The sequence below is a fragment of the Chrysemys picta genome, chromosome 4, assembly GCF_011386835.1.
Source record: "Chrysemys picta bellii isolate R12L10 chromosome 4, ASM1138683v2, whole genome shotgun sequence".
NCBI lineage: Eukaryota > Metazoa > Chordata > Testudines > Emydidae > Chrysemys > Chrysemys picta.
In genome coordinates this window covers 75,607,221-75,627,390 of record NC_088794.1, presented here as the reverse complement: position 1 = coordinate 75,627,390, position 20,170 = coordinate 75,607,221, and the positions used below count along the sequence as shown (strand labels likewise).

General features: G+C 44.4%; 1 protein-coding gene and 1 long non-coding RNA gene across 3 annotated transcripts in view; one reads left to right on the top strand and one right to left on the bottom strand.

Annotated features, from left to right (window-relative positions):
- The window catches only part of TRIM44 (tripartite motif containing 44), a 99,946-nt gene extending 99,068 nt beyond the window's left edge, over positions 1–878 (bottom strand). The window contains exon 1 of one of the 2 annotated variants that reach the window (XM_005304525.4): positions 82–878. In XM_005304525.4, coding sequence (XP_005304582.2) covers positions 82–468 — 387 coding nt within the window. In that variant the 5' untranslated portion in view covers positions 469–878. The remainder of the gene's footprint in view (positions 1–81) is intronic. The other variant, XM_042849174.2, reaches the window with a different exon arrangement.
- Positions 868–18,660, top strand: LOC135983102 (uncharacterized). The gene is made up of 3 exons (XR_010600596.1): positions 868–1,008; positions 5,598–8,814; positions 17,760–18,660. It is a non-coding gene; the product is annotated as an uncharacterized LOC135983102 (long non-coding RNA).
- Positions 18,661–20,170: the final 1,510 nt, after the last annotated feature.

Sequence of the window (20,170 nt, the reverse complement as noted above, 5' to 3'; positions counted from 1 at the left end):
GAGAGGGTCCCAGGGCGGTGAGAAACCGGGGGAAGGCAGGTGAGCCTGTTGGAGATGCTCTAGGGAGGGAGGGGCGCTTACCCTCATGGTCTGGTAGGCTTCATCCAGGGTGATGAGCTGGTGCTGCCGGTGGGTGCCGGTGACGGCGCACAGCACGCAGATGATCTTCTCGTGCTCCTTGCAGTACAGGCTCAACTCCTGCCCGTGCTCCTCGCACTTCTTCCGCTCCAGCTTGGGCGCCTCTTCCCCCGCCTCCTCGCCCTCCCCCGCCTCGTCGCGGCCCGAGGCAGGGCCCCGCAGGTGGTGGGCCGCGTACTTCTGGCCATGCTCCTTGGCGTGGGGCTGGCAGAAGGAGAAGCCGCACTCCTCGCACACCCCCACCGCGCTCTCGGCTTCATCGGGCTCGCAGACATCGCACGTGCCGTCGGGGGGAAGCTCCTCGGCGCGCTCCCCCTTCGCAGAGGCCATGGCGAGCCTCTCCCAGGGGCGGCCTGGCCTGGCCTGGCTGGTGCCGCAGCCCCCTACCCCTCCTGGTCACTTCCCTGCGGCAGCTCTCAGCTGGGAAGCAGCTTCCCCCTTTCCAGCACAAGCCTCCAGCTGTTCTCTGCCCTGCGACACTTGAACGGCCCAGTTGCTCTGCTTCCTCGTCTCCAGCTACAATCCCTCTCCTTCTATTCCTGGCTGAGCTCCCGGCCTGATCCCCTGCGCCTCCCACCTTCTGAGCAACTGGGATTTAACAAGCCAAAATAACCTCTCCCCCCTTAGTTTTGATGAGCAGGGTGCTGGGATCCCAGTTGCTGCTCTAAACGAAGCAGCAGGGCCCGATACACATTAGCAGCTACTTTCACTTTTAAAGTTCAGGCCATCCTGGTTTTTACTTCCTGAGTCATTTAAAGTGGCAATGGCCTTTTTTCTCTCCCCTCCCTTTAAAACTGCAGGAAGCATCAGATTTATCAGAACACGTTGATTTGAAGGGGAAATCCCTCACCTGCTGGGATTAATGCTAAAGTAAGTATCTCCCTCTTGGTATGATGAAAAATGCGTGTGTGTGTTTCAGTGAGACAAGGTGGGTGAGGTAATATATTTTATTGGATCAGTTTCTTTTGGGTTAGAGAGAGACAAAGCTTTCAAGTTTACACAGAGCTCTGCTTCAGGTGTGGGACCAACATGGTGGCAACAACACTGTTTCAGTGACTAATTTAAAAATCTCACTCCATTGTATGTTTCCTAGGGCAAGGTGTTCTAAGGCTAAATTCAGCATCAGTTAGGGTTGCCAACTTTCTAATCACACAAAACTGAACACCCTAGCCCTGCCCCTTCCCCGAGGCCCTGCCCCCCACTGACTACATTCCCCCTCCCTCACTTTGGGCTGGTCTACACTGGGGGATGTAAGATAGGCAACTTCAGCTACGGAAATAGCGTAGCTGAAGTCAACGTATCTTATTTTGACTTACCTGCCATCCTCACGGCGCGGGATCGACAGCCGCGGCTCCTCCGTTGACTCCGCTACCGCCTCTCGCCCTGGTGGAGTTTCGGAGTCGACGGGAGCGCGTTTGGGGATCGATATCACATCTCATCTAGACGCGATATATTAATCCCCGATAGATCAATTGCTACCCACCGATCCGGCAGGTAGTCTGGATGTACCCTTTCACTATGTTGGGTTGTGGGAGGGGGTGCAGGCTCTGGTGTAGGGCTGGGGATGAAGGGTTTGGGGTGCAGGAGGGGGCTCCAGGGTGGGGCAGAGGGATTCAGGGTGTGGGAGGGGGCTCAGGGTGTAGGAAGGGTGAGGGCTCCATCTGTGGGTGTAGGTTCTGGGATGGGGCTGCAGATGAAGAGTTTAGGGTGTGGGAGGGGGCTGCAGCTTGAGGCAGGGGGTTGGAGGGCAGGGAGGGTGAGGGCTCCACCTGGGGGTGTCGCTCTGGGGTGGGGCTGGGGATGAGGGTGCAGGAAGGGGCTGTGGGTTGAGGCAGAGGATTGGGGTGCAGGAGGGGGTGAGGGCTCCATCTGGGGGTGTTGCTCTAGGGGTGGGGCTGGGGATGAGGGGTGTAGGAAGGGGCTATGGGTTGAGGCAGGGGGGTGGGGTGCAGGAGGGAGTGAGGGCTCCATCTGGGGGTGTACACTCTGGGGTGGGGCTGGGGATGAGGGGTTCAGGGTCTGGGAGGAGGCTCTGGGCAGGGGCAGGAGGTTGGGGTGCAGAAGGGGGTGAAGGCTCCATCTGGGGGTGCAGGCTCTGGCATGGGGCCAGGGATGAGAGGTTTGGGGTCCAAATGGGGGCTCTGGGTTGGGGGAGTCTCAGGGATGGGGTAGGGGGTTGGGGCGCAGGCTTACCTCCAGCAGCTCCCAGTCAGAGATGCAGCAGGGTGGCTAAGGCAGACTTCCTTAGGCGGTAGCGGAGTCGACGGGGGAGCCGCGGCTGTTGATCCCGCGCCGTGAGGACGGCAGGTAAGTCAAATTGATTCTGCACTGGGCCCTGGAAGCAGCCAGCAGGTCTGGCACCTAGGCAGAGGCACGGCAGGTGGCTCTGTGCGTTGCTCTCACCTGCAGGCACCGCCCCCACAGCTCCCATTGGCTGTGGTTCCCGGCCAATGGGAGTGTGGAGATAGTGCTCAGGGCCAGTTGGTCCCTCCCCGCCTAGGAGCCGGATCTGCTGGCTGCTTCCAGTGCGAAGCGCGGAGCCAGGACAGGTAGGGACTAGCCCGCCTTAGCCCCGCAGCACCGTTGACCGGACATTTAATGGCCTGGTCAGCGGTGCTGACCGGAGCCGCCAGGTTCCCTTTTCGACTGAGTGTTCCGGTTGAAAACCAGATACCTGGTCACCCTAGCATCAGTGAGGAGTAACTGCTGTGAAGCCAGTGGAGTTTTGCTTGCTTAAGCAAGAAAAGAATCAGGCCCCTTGTCTGTAGTGGCTACATGAGGATTAGAAAGCTAATAGCAATGCCAATAGGAGCATATGATTTACACCAGTGGTTCTCAAACTTTTGTACTGGTGACCCCTTTCACATAGAAGGCCTCTGAGTGCGACCCCTTCTTATCAATTAAAAACACTTTTTATACATTTAACACCATTATAAATGCTGGAGGCAAAACGGGGTTTGGGGCTAGGGTGACCAGATGAGGGAAACAAAATATTGGGACAATTGGGGGAGGAGGGGGGTTGCACACAAAAAAAGCCGAGTCAGTTTCACCGGCGGAGCCAAAAAAAAAAGTCGAGTCAGTCCCACTGGCAGAGCAAAAAAAATCCGCCTCCGGCGGATATCAGGACAAATTGCATCACGACCGATATCGGGACAAACCCAGAAATATCAGGACGGTCCCGATATTATTGGGATGTCTGGTCACCCTATTTGGGGTGGAGGCTGGCAGTTCGTGACCCCCCATGTACAAACCTTGTGACCCCCAGCTTGAGAACCCCTGATTTGCACCATTTTAGGAAGCCACTATTCTCACAGCAGGCCTGAAACCTTCCAACTCCCTTCTAGCTGCATGGTGCTACCAAACATACTCTGTTCTGCTGTGCTGCCAGCAGTGAGATCCAGTAACAGAATTTGGAGCAGGACCTCCATCTAGGCAGGCCATTCGTCTGGCTTTAAGCCACAAAACCCTCTTTTTCTATGGTTGTGTCCCTTTCCAGTATGGAGACAAAACTGGATGCAGTTTTGTCTGATATCATGGATGGCAGATGCCATTTTGAAGAACTTGATGCTTCGCCTCTGCTAGTGTGACCTCACACACATGCGGCATGTGAGGTCACTCCAGTGAGAGCAGGGTAGTGCGCTCTTCAAAATAGTGTCTTCTTTGCAGCGTGGCTTTGTTCAGCTCCCTCCATCCTCCAAATCCTGAGTTTGGCTTAAAAAAAAATCAATTTTTAAAAAAAGGTTTATTTTTATTTTCCTCTGGTTTCTGAGCCTGCAGGTTGCACTGGGGGGGGTCACATTTTCAAGTGTTTCTCAACAACCCTGAGGGCTTAAAAAACCCTACTTTTTTTTTCTCTAATCACATGGATCTAGAAGCTAGGCTTTAAGAAAAGCTCCAGATATTGTGAGACTTGCAATAAAATTGTGAAGATTGGTAACTTGCAATAAATTGTGAGGGATGGCAACACTAAGATTGTCCCAGTGTCCTCAACAGTTTTTGCAAATCCAGTTTTTTTTTCTGCTTCAAATGATTGGAATACGTAGCTGAACTTTGCAGCTAGTGCACCTTGGGCTAGAATCTGATCTCAGTTACACTGGAGGAAATACACTGAGTTACCTCCAATTTACCCCGGTGTTACTGCAGGGCCGGCTCCAGGCACCAGCCCACCAAGCTTGTGCTTGGGGCGACACCTGGAGGGGGGCGGCGCAGTGTGGTGCTCCGGCTCCGGCCGCCGGGGAGAGTGGAGCCCCGGCTGGGGCTCGCCGCCCTCCCCCGGGGCTCCGGCCGCCTTCTCCCCCACCGCCCCGCCCCCTCCCCTGCCGCGCTGGGGGGCGCGGCCGGAGGCTTTTTTGCCTGGGGCGGCAAAAAAGCTAGAGCCGGCCCTGGTTACTGAGATCAGAATACAGCCTCATGTGTTCAGCATGCAGTGAACGAAGGTATTAATCAGAATCCATTAACACCTATCTGGGGCTGTCACGAGGGAAAGTGTTTTCTATTAAGTGCAAACTAGGACCCCTTACATTTGCACCTTTCCTTGGAACAATATTTTAGCAAACATTACAGAATCTGTGTCAGCTCAGTCTCATGTGGCAGTTACTTTCCTTTGCTAAATGGATGCTAGTTTTTCCCCCGTGCGTAAAACCTTTTCATGTGATCAGTGAGCTATTTCTTTATTTCCACATCACTGTAACTTTGGGTATGCTGATCAGTACTGAAAACCTTTGCTTTTGCTGGAGAAGTAATGAAAGGAGTAAATTCAAGAAGGAGCAGGGGAGCTTTTAGCTAGTTAGTTTTATACACAGTCTAATGCAGATAATCCTGCACACAATGTATACAATATTCATATGCAGCTAGACTCTATGACCGATTTCATTTTACCAGGCGTGCCCACGAGATCACCTATTCTGATCTCCTGCTGTTACTATATTAGCCAACATCTTATCTTATTAGAGCTCATTGCAGCGAAATGTGATGTCCCCTTGCTGAATAAATCCATTTCAGAAATATTGTGAATGAAAGAATCCCAGCTGTTGCTAATGTTCCATGCTCATGAAAGAATGTAAACTGCTAGTCTCATTAGAAAAACTGTGATTTAACCTCTACACTGCCTATATTACCTGACCATAATCCACAAATGCTGTTTGATGAATTGTGTTAATTTTATTCACTTACCCTTATTACATGCGCACACGCGCACACAAAATTAATATGATGAACAAAACCACTTTGAACCACAGAGACTTATTATTATGGATCAAACTATTTCTTAATAGTCCTTTTTGTAAATTATTGCTGCATTTTGCCTTGTAAACAGAAACTTCTAACATGAAATATAATCATACATATTTATAAGCCTTTTATTATTTATCCAGGATGATTTGCTACTCAAAAACGATCATCTATTTATCTTTAATCATATAGTCATGTTAGTCATGTCCTTTCATTTTTGTCCCTTATAGTAGGTTTTTTGGAGAGTGAAGATGATGTTTTCTATGGTGGCATAATTGACCAAGAAGTGCTCTAAAGAGAAGCCCGGATAAAGTGTTTACTAGTAGTTTCCTGTAGTGCTCTTTTTCATTACATTGAAATAAAGCTAATGTAACATTGTTAGTTGTATCAAATTTTTCCTTGGAGACATTTGGTTTTATTAATGCTGTACTGAAGCATTGTACTCAATAAGATCCAGTCTGCCCTTTTTTAGGGCTAAAGGACTAGATTCACAAAGGGATTTATACACCTAAATGCTACTTTAGACACCTAAGTCCAAAATTTAGATCTTCAAACCCCCTACTCAGCTGCCACCTAATTCTGTAGGTATCTAAGTTTCTGCTGGTACAGTCCCTTAGGCATGTAAAGATCTACCACAGGGCATGTGCACAGGTGCCTCAGTCCCATTATCCAAATACCTAAGCTTCAGCAGGATCCTCAAACTAGGCATTCCCTCATCTATCTCACCTCCAGGACCCAACCTGGTAGGCATTCTCAGAGGTCAGCTAACAAAACACAAGTGGTATTGGCCCCCTATTAACCCTGGGAAACCCAAGTTCAACAGGGACATGAATTTGGGTCTGAGTCCTACATACCAGGTGAGGTATGTAGGTATGTGAGGCCCTAAGCCCTAGAACATAGAGTCATTCTCACTCTTCATCTATCCCAATGAATATTTAGTTATTTATACAAAGGGGAACAGCTTCAACAGGAGAAATTGAGAGAGATCCCCAGAATACTTCATAGCCCAGTGGTTAGGGTGCTCTCCTCTGATATGGTTAAAATCCCTGCTTTGAATCAGGCCGAGGGGCAATCTGAATCTTGGTCTTCCACACCCTGGATGAGTGCTCTAACCACTGGGCTCAAGGTTATAAATAAGGGCCACAGCGCCTCCTCATTTTTTTTTTTTTTTTGAGACAAAAGGCTTAGGATGCCTAATTCCAGGAGAGGATTCACAGCTGTAAATCCCAAGTGGAGAGAGGTGCCTCCTTCTGGCCCAGAGTTAGGTGTCTACGTGCTTTTCTGGAGGTAAGAGGGGCTTAGGTCACAACATTCTCCTCATCATTTCCTATCATGTAGCTTAGGTGGATTCCTGCTCAGCATGCTGGCTTTTATGAATCCCATTCTCAGGCACCTAACTCTCCCTATGCATTGTGTAGGGAGCCTGAGCACCTAACTGGGAGCTGTTTTTTCAATTAGGCAGTAAGGCACCTAAAGTTGGGCATTGCAATGCTGGGCTTAAGTCTCCTCTGTGGATCTAGCCCAAAGTGGTTCAACTTTTGCTTGCTGGCAGGAGAGCAAGCTGTTTCTTGAACTTGATGGGGATTTGAAGTGGGCTTCCACAGCAGCAGGACTCACCAGTTTGCCTCAGTGCCTATAAGGGTGAATTTGGCCAAGATTTATTCTCACGGGACCAGTTGTAGCTAGAGACAATCTTAAACCACAACCATCTGGATCCAGAAGCAGATTTTGAACACCCCAGTCTTTGAGGTGTTTGGAACTGTGGTTTATGTACAGCCCATTATAAAGATTAGGCTAGCTATAAAATTTGGATCCAGATCTAGTTTTCAAGAAAGGGACAGTACACAACAATTTCCATTGCTTTGGGCATTTCCTGGCCTATTTACTTCCCTAGAAAAGTAAGGCATTAGTCCAAAGAACTTTAAGGCACCTCATTCCTTCTGCTTAACGCCACAGGAGGAAAGCCAGCTTAACTCACTATCCAAGAATTCTCGCTGCATAGTCCCTGGATAGGGCAGAATGCCTTACAATCCCTGTAGTAGGTGACGTATTGGGGCATGGCTAGGGAAAGTATATGTGGCCACAGTGCCCCTGCTCTTCAGCGATTTTAGAATAAAACGTAATGATAATTTCTATCTACAAAGTCCACTTTAGACCATTGTGGGCATGGGAAGTAATTGGAAGGTGACCCAGGTCCAATAGAGCCATCTGAGTGAGAGGAAGCAAGTTTTTATTTGCAAGGAACCATCCCAGACAATTATTTTCCTGCTGACAGGCATGACAGCCCCTTTATGTGTGCATTACCTTGGGTTTTAAGAGGAAATTAGCAAACATCACACAGTTTATTGGAAAAAGTGCTGGAGGTGAAAAATTAAATATACAGTTATGTAGACTTCAATTACAGAAAGAGAATTTCCCTCTTCTGTCTAGGGTGGCAGAAGCTGGAGATGAGTGCTATGTTCAATGAGCATTAATGATTTTTTCTTATTGGGTTACATTACTGTTTCCTAAGCTGGTGGTCAAATACAATAGCTTTATTAAAGCCCCAATTCAGTTAGAAAGAAGAATGCAGTTTTCTGCTACTGTAGCCCTCATGAGTAATCAGGGTCTGACAGCCCTATTGGAAAATAATGTTCTGTAGTGTGAAACAAAGAAATCAATGGCTAACAGCACTTCTGCATATATCCTAATGTCTCCTTCATCCCAAAAGTGGAGAGATCACTCTTCTTGAATAAGTAGCTTATTCAGGCACCATGCTTATTTAGTTCCAGGTTCCTTTGGAGCAGGTACAACAGTTCCACATGCTTAACTGAGCAAATTGTTGACCAAGTTCTTCTGATGTGCCCTACTTTTTTATATATATAGAGGGAGTGACATTCTGTACCTTGGGGGGAGCAGCCTGTAACCCCCCCCCCCTTCCTCATTTTTATATAATTGTGATCTTACCTTACAAGGCATGCTTTATATGTATCAGGGGAAAGGTTATGATCTGCTGAAAGTCATTTCTCTATCCATATATGTATATCATTATGCACATGAAGTTATGAGAATTGTGTTGTATGGTTGTCACTAAAACATGCTGTAAGTTGGAGAATCAGCCAGATATTAGCTCCCCAGAGGCAACAGCAAGGAAAGTAACCAACACCCAGGCAGGGTGTCAGACAACCCATCAACAACCATTGTCCAGCAAGGTAACTACAATTCAATGACTCGTCTGCATGAGGCCACACCAGGGGAATTGCTCAACCTTGCTTGGACAGACTCAGCAATGCCTCCCAGACCTGCCTGGACTTGTGTGTTCCCCAAGCACATGGGACTGAAGGTATAAAACAGAACACAGCAGGCCCATGCTTCGCCTTTTGCCTGCCCCCACCTATGCTGCAAGCAACAAAGACACTGAGAAAAAGACTGAAGACTCCAACAGAGAAGACTGCAATATCCAGTGGGGTGAGAAAAACTGCTTAGTCTAGTTGTTGCCCAGTCTAATAGGGTTGAGAGTTTAGACTGTGTGCTTATATTTTATTTCTTTTAGTAACTAATTCTGACTTTTTGCCTATCGTTTAATATCACTTAAAATCTATGTTTTGTAGTCAATAAATTTTCTTTACTGTTTATCTTTACCAGTGAGTTTGCCTGAAGTGTGTGGCAAAAGGTTTGCAAAGGCTGGTGTATATCCATTTTCCATTGATGAAGTGGTGAACCAATTAATAAATTTGCACTGCTCATCTTGTAATATAGCTGGGTGTGGGGCTCCACATGCGGTTGTGCTGAGTGATCACAGCACCTGGAGGGGCTTGCTGCTTGTCACTAGCAACACATTGTGGGAGAGAGTTCAGGGGGTACAGTGGTCCCACAGTCCCAGGTTGCACCCCGGGGATCCTGTCACAGAGGATACTGAGCTGAGAACTCACCCTCCCCCAAAATCAATCTAATTTATCATCTGAGCTGGATTGAAGCTTGTGTATCTAGCAGTAAGGAATGAGTGCAAGAAATTATAATGCAACCTACTGGGAAGAGATCATTTGAAAAGAAGTGAACCAATTTTGGTCCAAGTCTATGGAGGCAACGTTACACTCTTTAGACAAAATGAAAAGAAACAATTTTAGTGCAGCTCTATGGAGGCCACAGTCCAATGTAATTATGATGGGCAAATTGATGTTCTAAAGCAAGTGCATTACTGCTGTAATGAAAGGAGATGAAGCCACAAAAATACAAAGGATATTACAAAATAAGGTTTAAATTAACTTAGAGGGACTCTGTAAAGTACTTTTTAAAGTATATGTATACCAGAGATCTCCTGCCTGTTTCTCTCTAGAATGGAAAAGTGTTCTTATGAGCTGTTTGGGTTATACCAACTGCCACAAGCCAAAACTGGCAGGTAATGTGGGCATGCCAAACTTGTGGCCATCAAAACATAGAATGTACATCGTGTCATGTAATGCTAATATTTAGTTCCCATAGAACTGTACAGGCTTTAATTACTCCTCACAACTCTCACGTGCAGTACTTAAATAGAATTAGTCCCATTTACATATGGAAAACTTGCGGCAGACATGTTAAATGACTTGTCCAAGGCCACAGATCAAATCTGTGAGCACACTTAGATTAGAATTCAGGAAGATCCTAGATCTCAGTCTGAGAGAGAGAGGGAGGCTTCCAAAGGAGCAGGATTGTGCCTCTAAAGAATGTCCTCAGTTGGGAATAACTGTATCTCTCCCTTACCCCTTTCAGACACCCAAGCCCTTATTCTACAGTCCACCTAAACTGTGGACAGCATAGAGTCAATGCTCTTGAACTTGTTGGGGGCAAAGTTGGCACATGTTATTGTGACGCAAGAACCCCTTAATGCCAGGTGGCAAAGGGGTTACAAGAATATCCTGATTCTGGTATGTACATTATAGTCCACCAAAGAATGTCACGTGAGGTTTTAAAATGAAAGCCAGGGTCACACAGGTCATTAATATCATTGTGAAATGTACTATATGAAATACTATGTAAAGAGTTACGTATATATTGAAAATATAGTTTTAAAGTCTGTATCAAGGCAGAGGTGAAAAACTAGTCCTCCAGACAGGAGGTAAGAAATGTTTCTCTCTTTGTCAGGATGTAAATTAAGCATTATAAGCTAACACAATGGATGCCTATTTACATACAAAGTCAGATGTTAACAATGATATGTTAAATCAATAGAGATGAAGCACACAGGAAAAACAAGGACAGACAATGAACTTTGAGGGTATATGTAGGAGGCAAAGAAGACACCTCCTCTTCCTGCACCTAGGAAATAATTGGGTAGCACACTTACATTCATGGAAATCTCAGCCCATCTTGGTTGGAAATGCTGCAAAAGACTTTTATTAAGATAAACTTCTCTAGACAGGTTTATCTGATAGTTAAGTTCAGTCTCTAGCATGTGTGTTATGATTTTGTTTTATATGTAACCATTCATTTCCAATATTCTTACTCACAATCACTTGAATTATGAATCTTTGATTATGAACGTATTCTTATTTTTATTATAATTATATCTCAGTGCTATGGTGTTAAGCAAAGTGCTGGTCCTGAGCTGAATCTTACAATCTGGTGCATACACTGTTCCTTTGTGGACAGCAGACCTAGTATTTCTGTGAGTAGCCAGTGACGGGCTGGATATCACAGGGGAATGCTTCAAAAAGACCCAAGGACTGGAGTGCACCTATTATTAATCTGCAATGCAAAGTAAGAGCTGGCATAGCCCAGAGGAGAGTGCTTGAATGGCTATGTTAGGAAGCCGACAGTCAACTAAGCACAAGCAGAACTCCCTCATGCTATAAGCAGGAGGTAACAAGGTGTCTCACAGTCCTGGTTACCCTGAGAACTATTAGAGATACTTGACACCACTTTTGTGTTACCCTGATCCTGTGATGGGCAGGGGCCGGGGCTTGCCCGGAGGGCTGCTCTTATGCCCAATTAGCAACAGCCCAAATGGGCCGTTTTGACAGCCAGGTATTGTGGGGTGTGCGGATGCCCCTGCTACACAGTCTTTACCTAACAGACAGCACCCTCTACACTAGGGTCAAGAGGAGAGATGGCAGAGCTACTTTGATGGCTCTGCATCAACCAGTTTCCTCCTACACAAAAGGAATTCTGATAGGGCTGTGTGCACTCAGTCAGCGGTTGCTGGAGCAAAGCAAATCAGACAGAGCAGACCCCAGAATCAAACCTCAGTCTAGTCGTATCCCTGATGAATACCCTACTACTGTAGACTCACTACTAGGGATCTATTAAGAATGCAGCTGGCAAATACCATAATGATAAAAGTTAGGGATACGCAATTAGTGAGCCCTACTGCTCAAAGGGTGGAACCAAATATAGGTGCTGATTAAAAGATCAGACTGAAAAACAAACAAAACCTGTGGCCCAATGAGGAACTGCAGGACAGAAATTTTCCTCTCCTATTCAGCTATCTATACCAAACTTACATAGAAGCCATTTCATAGGCCCTCTTAATCGGGAGTCACAAAAGGACATTCTGGAACAGAACACTGGGGTGGAAGTGCATGCTCCACATATTTATGAGTGTATGACTCCTGACATGCCACCAATGCCTGCATACAGTTCTTAGCTGGGGTCATCGGGTACTAGGAGGGATTCCATGACACGCTCCTTAGAGTTATTATGGATACATGTTTATGGGGCTTTTACAGAAGATGAAGATGTATTTTTGGAAGGGGGTGCAGAGGAAGCAGTTGAGCATTGATCCATAATGTACCCCAAAGTCTCACATGGATTCCACCTCAGGCAGTGTGGGAAAATGTCAGTTTTAAAATGAGTCAGAAAGAAGCAGTTGGTTTAGGAACCTATTTAAAGCAAACAATCCCACTCAGTCATTGGGAAACACAAGAGTTCTGCTGTCAACCTTTATCAGTGAAGGAATAATATACGGGGGAAGAAAAATCAAATGCTGACAAAGGAATGTTGCTCAACACATTTAGAACCAGTCCAGCCAACTCTTCTTTTAGATAAAACGCTTTTTAAAATTTCAATACATTGCCTTCAAGCAGAGTGAACTTAAAATTGAAAAGCTGTTTCTCTTTGCCCCATCCCTATCCATGCTTTAATACTGTATAATGCTAGATGACCTGGTTAAAATCTACCTGTGCAAGAGGATCAATAAGCTCTGTGGGTTTTGCATCCATGGCAACACATATTTTACATACCATTTTATCCCGAACAAAGGAAAATTAAATACTTGATGTGAAAAGACTTCAGGTTTCAAGTCAGAGAGCGAGAGAGAGAGAGAGAAAAAAGATGATTTTGCCTTGAGGTGGAAACCTGTCATACAGAATTCTTAATGCAACGCACTTAAGAAAAGTGTTGATAGAGCAAAACTTGAGGCTCTGTGAGGAGCATCTGAATGCTGTTGGCTGCTTTAGCTGCCATTCTGAGCCGTTTAGTCCTAACCGGAGAGCTATACACAAAGAAAATAAATATTTTCAAAAAGCAACAGTGGGGAAAAAGAAGAAAAATATTTGAAAGCAGCCTAGGATCAAATCTCAGGAAAGCTTTGTGCTGGGCTAATAAGTTCCAAAACCTGATACTACCCTAACTTATACTGGTATAAAGAAGAAGAACCAGTCTGTAAAACTGGGGGTGAGTCAGATCAGAATTAGATCCCCTATTCCTTCTTGATTAGTGGAATCATTAACAGTAATAGGTGACACTTGCAATTGTTATCAAATGATCTATAGAGGTCTCACCTGCTTGTAATTACTTGATTTCATTACCTTTATGTGCCAAGGTTTATTTTCTTTTAAAATAATCAATCTGATATAGTATTTTACCTTAATTAAATTAGGTAGTTAATAGCATACAAAGCATATTTAAAAAATTACAGGACTGATTCTCTGCTGCCTTGCCCCTTGTTTATTATTTGCACCAACAAAAAGTGAGTGCAAAGTGGGACTAAGATGCTACCATTCTGATTCCGTTTAGTTTTACATCAACATTGCACAGATGCAAATTACTACAAAAGGGGCAAGGCAGGGGAAAATCAGGTCCTACATTTGGATGTGTCTAGCCAAGTGGTTACATTTCACTGAATCTTGCCAGTGCGTCCTTTTGTCATTGTTCAATATATAGACATATGTGTCTATGTGCAGGAGTGCCAGAACAATTTTTATAGTGGGGGTGCTGCTGATGGAAATCATGAAAACCAAGTCTTTGGTGTTTGTTATTACTATTTCAAGCCAGGCGGTACGACTGAACCCCTACTAGCAGCACCACTATATATGTGGTGCTGAATTTGGCTAGACCCACTAGCCAACTTCAAATTTCAATAGATATTGTTTTTAATCTTCCAGGCCAAACGAGCATAATTCTCCAACATGAAATCATCATTGTCTATCTGAGCATTCATTTACCAACTTTAACATTCAGTAGATTTAGGGCTTGGCTACATTTGCAGATGGAGAGCGTTGGGAGTTAAACCAGCCTTTGGAGACAGCAGCAGGGAAAACGCTTCCTTGTGTTTACACTGTCAGCTGCAAGCGCACTGGCATGGCCACATTAGCAGCTCTTGCAACGCCACAAAAAGCAGTGCATTGTGGTAGCTATCCCAGTGTGCAAGTGGCTACAACATGCTTTTCAAATGCGGGGGAGGGTGAGGGGGGGAGTGTGACAGGGAGTGTGTTGTGTGTATGTGGGGGGAGAGACTGTGTTTTGGGGGGCAGAGAGTGTGTCAGCATGCTGTCTTGTAAGTTCAGACAGCAGCAGACGCCCCCCCCCCCCACACACACACTCACAACAGCAGCATTCCACACTAATAGTTTGCTTTGTCCTGGAGCAGATAAGCATGCTGGCTGTCAGAAACAGAGCTTTGAAAGGGGATATCCACATGTCTGCAGCAGAGTTCAAAACAATAAGAAGAGTGGCCACTTGACTTCAGGGGATTATGGGACATTTCTGGAGGCCAATCACAGCGCAGTAATGCAACACCTTGTCCACACTGACGCCCAGGCGTTTCAGCCGGGGCGCAGCAAGCTTTATGCTTCTCATGGAGGTGGATTACCAGGAGCGCTCCAGCTGCAGAGTTCCGGCGCTCTACGTGCCTTGCCAGTGTGGACACCTCAGGATTTAGGGCACCCGGGGCTGCTTTAATGCACTATAACTTGCAAGTGTAGCCAAGCCCTAAGTTAGAACAGTGCAACTTTTTAATGTAGACAAACCCATTGGCCCAGTGGGACATATTCAGAAGAGCTTTGTAAAGGGCTGTGAATTGTTTGTTGATAAGTGATGTGAGCCTGAGGGAGTCTAAGGTTGGTGTAACTTACATGGAGGGGCCTGCAAGAAGGTATAAGTTATTCTATCTTAAACATCCTTCACTTCACTTAGATTTATTGTTTTTGACCGTTCCAGTGACTTCCTGTCTGTCTTTAGGCACATCAGTTAACTTCAGTGTACCTTGGTTTTCCTATCTGTAATATAAGGACAATAATATACTCCTTACAAGGGGCTTGATTCATGTTTGTAAACCACTTTAAGATTCATGCATGAAAGGTCCTATAGTAGTGCAAAGTCTTAATATTACATTGTTAATATCACTGCATTTATATTACTATTGATAAGATTTTGATGTGCTATATTATTAATAAGCATTCTTATTCTTTATTATACATTCATGCTGTATCACAGGTCCCTGACAGTTGTATACAGATGCTGCTCTCTTCTTCTTATATTTGCCTTTTTTCGCAAATTTCTGCAAGATTTGTGAACACATCAAATGTTAAAATTCAAGACTGGGGGATGCTGTCACATCTAGTCGCATAAAGGAATCCATTTGACAAACCTATATTTATTGTGCTATTATTCAAACTGAAAAATGAAATGCTAACAAACTTTGTGAATAATCCAGATCAGGCAGCATGATCATTTTTAAAGTCATTCTACGAGCACATTCCCCCTACCTGAGAATAAATTCTCTTGATGTCTGTGAGCATACTGATATTTGCTGTAAGTGAAAGAAGCTTATGGGGACCATTAAAATGCCATCAGATTGGAAAGTTACAGTGAAGTAAATACCTATTTGCATTTGTATAATAAAATAACTTGTCATCTTCAATATATCACCATAAGTGGTGTCTGAGAGAATTTCTGGAGCAGCATGTCTCTGTGTGGGCATGCCCTCTTATCCCAGGGCAGCAAATAGAAGGGGGCATGTAGCACAGGCTCATGTCCTAAAAAAGGTTTAAATTACAGCAGGCATTTATATGTATTGAAAATGTTGGCATCTGAGAACCTGTAGCAAAGTGTAGATGAGCGTGAATGTTGTCTACATGCTGTGGGAGGCGTAGCGTGCTTAATGATTTGAGCAAGGGACTAGGAGTCCAAACTCTTGGATTCTGTTTCTAGATATATTACTAGCTCACGCTGTGGCCTTGGGAAAGTTGCTTACCTGCTCTGTGCCTCTGTTTCCCCATCACAAAAAGGACATAATACTTTGTACCTACATCAGAGGTATACTGAAAGGTGTAGTTCATTAGAGAGTGTTCCATCCTGGTAGTTGAAATAGGCGGAGTTACTTGAGGTAACAGTCTCCTGATAAAATGTCTGGAAGCTGGAGACAGGGCATTTTCTGTTAATAGAAAGTTCATTTCCTCAGCTGGACTGACAGAGTCCAAGTTTTTTGGCCTTTATGGCATACTTCAAGGTCTCTCTCATTAGCCAGCCCTTTTCTGGTGAGGTGTGTTGTAGGTTTTGTAATGATTACTGTGCTCAGATTGTTCATAGCTAAGATAGATCTATAGATAATACTTAGTCCTGCTATGAGTGCAGGGCACTGGACTAGATGACCTCTTGAGGTCCCTTCCAGTCCTGTGATTCTATGATCTCCATCTACCTATTCCCCAGTGGCAATATGGCTCCAGTAAGAACCAGGCTGCTGTTGCCCGGGGTCCTCACGCCACTTCTCACTAGCAGCCATGGAGGCAACCAAGCGGGAGATCAAGTAGCTTCAAACTGCATGAAGGCCTTCTTAGACTTCTGTGCAGTAATCTGGGATCTGAGCAGAGAATGGCATCATGGAGATGGATGATCTCCTAATCCTTGCCCTTCCAGCCTCACCCATAAGGTCTCAGAGAGCCTCAGCATTATGGAATCCCAATGGAAGGACATCCACAGAGTCCACGGGTGGTGGCGGGGTGTCATGTAAACAGCAGAGGCCCCATTCTACATAAATCTAGGATGTGGACGGGGGGGTCAAGCTGGGCATTATTAATTAATAGTAGTAGTAGCTGAAATAGTAAAAAGCTAAAAGGAAGGGCCTCGATGGAAAATAGCTTTTCCAAAAAGGACGAAGGGAGAGACACCTTTGGCATGGGTCTAAAACACTCTGATACAAACGCTACCACTTTGACGTGTAAAACCCTTGTTAATTTCACTGTGAGGAGGAATGTGACACTGACAAGGAGAAAGGTGAAAGTTTGGTGTAAATCAATAACTACCTTCATGAAGTAAATACACAGAAAGCTTGGTTTTTGCCATCCAGTCTTGCTGGAAAATGTCAGCCTAATTTCCCACTTATTTTGGATAAAATCTGTGTGCAACTATCAGAATGCAGAAAAAGAATCTTATGCTGCTAGCAGCTTTAGTCAGTCAAACCTGCAGAGTATTAATAGGTTTGTAGAAGACAGCACAACCGCTTTAGGAAAAGTCCATCTCAAAATTCTACACCACCTACCATCCCTCTGATGATATATTGCATGTGCGTTGGTAGAGTTATCATGGAGCCTACTGTTTTCTTGACCGTCCGTTTTACTCCTGTCTGAATATGCTGTACAGTCTTGCTGCCTGCTCAGGCACATGAGGGGCCATTGTCACACTGAAGTGAGGGAGAAAGAGGTTTGGGTGTTGTTGGTTCTAAGCGGCTTTCATCCAGAGCCAAAGAAAGACGTCCTAAGGAACATTTGTGCTGACAGCTGTTTGATCCAAGTTCAATTTTGACATTTTATGTGAATTGGTAACCTATGAGCAGCAATATAGTACCCATTTGTCAACCAACTGTTAGAAATGTACTTTGGTGTTTATACCATCCCTGGCCTGAGTCTCTTTTATATGATCAAGGGCAGCATTATAAATGTCTTGCAGAACTTATAATCAAAAGCCCTGTTAGCGGAAACATGGTTCTAGGCTGTTTCTATGTACAGTAGTTTCACAGCAGATAAGTGTCTGAGTGTGAGTCATTTCCCTACCTTCCCTCCAGCATGAAGGAGCTCAAGCTGAGAGCTTGAAAAATATAGATTTAAAAATATATCGATGGGTCCGTTTAGATCAAAATAAAGGTTTTCTAAAGAGATAATTTTACAAAATAACATCCATGGAAATTTTTTCATGATTTTTTTTTTTTATTTCAACAGCTTAATTTTCAAGGGATAACATCCACAGCCCAGATTCTGCAACATCCTGCTGATGAAGAAAAGGACTGGAAAATTAAGCAGATTAGAAACTCACTATAAATATAGAGTGCTTCATTGATTTCCATTATATAAGTTGAATGAAGTACAAAAAGTAAACTAACTATATAGACAGTGTGCTGACCAGTAAATTACATTTTTATTTTATCTCCAGTTTTAATAATCTAAGTGTTATTAGCAACATAATGAAGGAAATTTGCTTTTTAAAAACATGAAGTGCAACTAGCAACATCCCTTTAAGCCTTTCATGTCTAACAGGAGTGTCTTTCTTTTAAAAGTTTGAAACATAGCAGCAGCTCACTGTAAATCACAAGCTGCTGTGAAAGCTGTCAGTCATCAGTTGACATCCTTATTCAGTTCAATAGCTGACAGACACTTGAAGAACCTCATTAACATCCATAATGGAAGCTCTCATCCATATCACACCTGTCAAGTCTCTCAGATTTGCTGTTCATATACGTAAATATACAGCAAGGAACTATTCTCCTTTGTTACAGTCTGAGGTAATAATTTCCTACATTTATACAGCACCTCTCCTCCGAAGGATATCACATCAACTGAAATGACCCAGCTCCTCCTCGGCAAATTTGTTCTATCAATTATTTCTTAGTCCTTCCTATTTAAGAACCTTCTATCCTCCAAGAAGAACTTTTCTAAGGGAAGACTGAGGGTAAATATCAGGGGGAGAAATGTACCTAACTATGAGGTCTGTTTGACTGTGGAATAGTCTCCCAGGAGAAACTGAGGAATCCCAATCATGTCACTTGAGATTACACTGGGCATAACCTTGGAGCATATACTGTAGGAAAAGAGTACTGTGGCACCTTATAGACTAACAGACATTTTGGAGCATAAGCTTTCGTGGGTGAATATCCACTTCGTCAGTGCAATTTCCACTACATGCATCTGATAAAGTGAGTATTCACCCAAAAAAGCTTATGCTCCGAAACATCTGTTAGTCTATAAGGTTCCACAGGACTCTTTGTTGCTTTTTACAGACCCAGACTAACACGGCTACCCCTCTGATACTTGTAGGAAAAGAAATTCTGCATTGACCAGAGACTAAATGGAAGGATGAATTAGATCAGGGGTAGGCAACCTATGGCATTCATGCCGAAGGTGGCACGCGAGCTCATTTTCAGTGGCACTCACACTGCCTGGGTCCTGGCCACCGGTCCGGGGGGCTCTGCATTTTAATTTAATTTTAAATGAAGCTTCTTAAACATTTTAAAAACCGTATTTACTTTACATACAACAATAGTTTAGTTATCTATTATAGACGTATAGAAAGAGACCTTCTAAAAACATTAAAATGTATTACTGGCACACAAAACCTTAAATTAGAGTGAATAAATGAAGACTTGGCACAGCACTTCTGAAAGGTTGCCGACCCCTGAATTAGATGATTCAGTAGGACTCTTCCATTTCTGATTTCTGAGTCTCAGATTTCTTGTTTATTACAGTTCTTCTATGAAATTCCTTAGGAGTCTATAGCATTGAGGCAGCATCCCACTAGTTGTTTGTACCAGGCTCCAGGTCATTTCCTGTGCCCTTCCACGCTGTGGTATATTTCCTGAAGGATAATAACTGAATGCCACCCAGTAACCTCTTTTATGAGTCTGGCAGTAATATAACTGGGCCCCTGCATGACTTTCCCAGTGTAAATTCCCCCCCCCCCCCCCGCTACTTTTGATCGATTTCTACACAGGTAATTGTTTTTACGAGCCTTCAGATGATTGCCTTGCTTTTTGGTACAGTCTGAAATATCCCATAATACAGCAGCTCAGAAAATGTCCTACAGTCCTGATTCTTGTAACTCTCTGTTTAGTTGGGCTCCTGGAAGTCTGCTGGCTTGCAAGCAAAGGAAGGAGCAGGGAGTACTGCTGTTAGTCTCCTTGTCACTGTTAAAAACAAGCAGGATAAAACCGTGTAATAAATAATGCTTGCCATTGATATGATCATCATCAGCTTTTAGCTCCAAATTGCAGCCAAATTCATGCTCTCAGCCCTTCCTAGGTGTAAATGCGAACAGAATTTAGCCTACTTTTATATGACAAATTGCAAGTATAGTGGGGCCTGATTCTGATCTCACATGGCTGTAAATCAGCAATATCTTCATTGATGTGAATGGTTACTCTGCTGTATGACTGGTGTGAAAGGAGAATAAAACCATTTATATCAATCCACATTCAGCCATAATGTATGTCACATGATTTTGCAATGCAACAATACAAAAACCTTGGACACCAGTGCAAATTCTGTATAATTTTAACAAATCAAAGGAATAAATTAGTTTCTCTTATCAGAAAAAAAAATGCTGTTTAAAACTTCTTGGAGTGTGAAGGTGAGCCAGC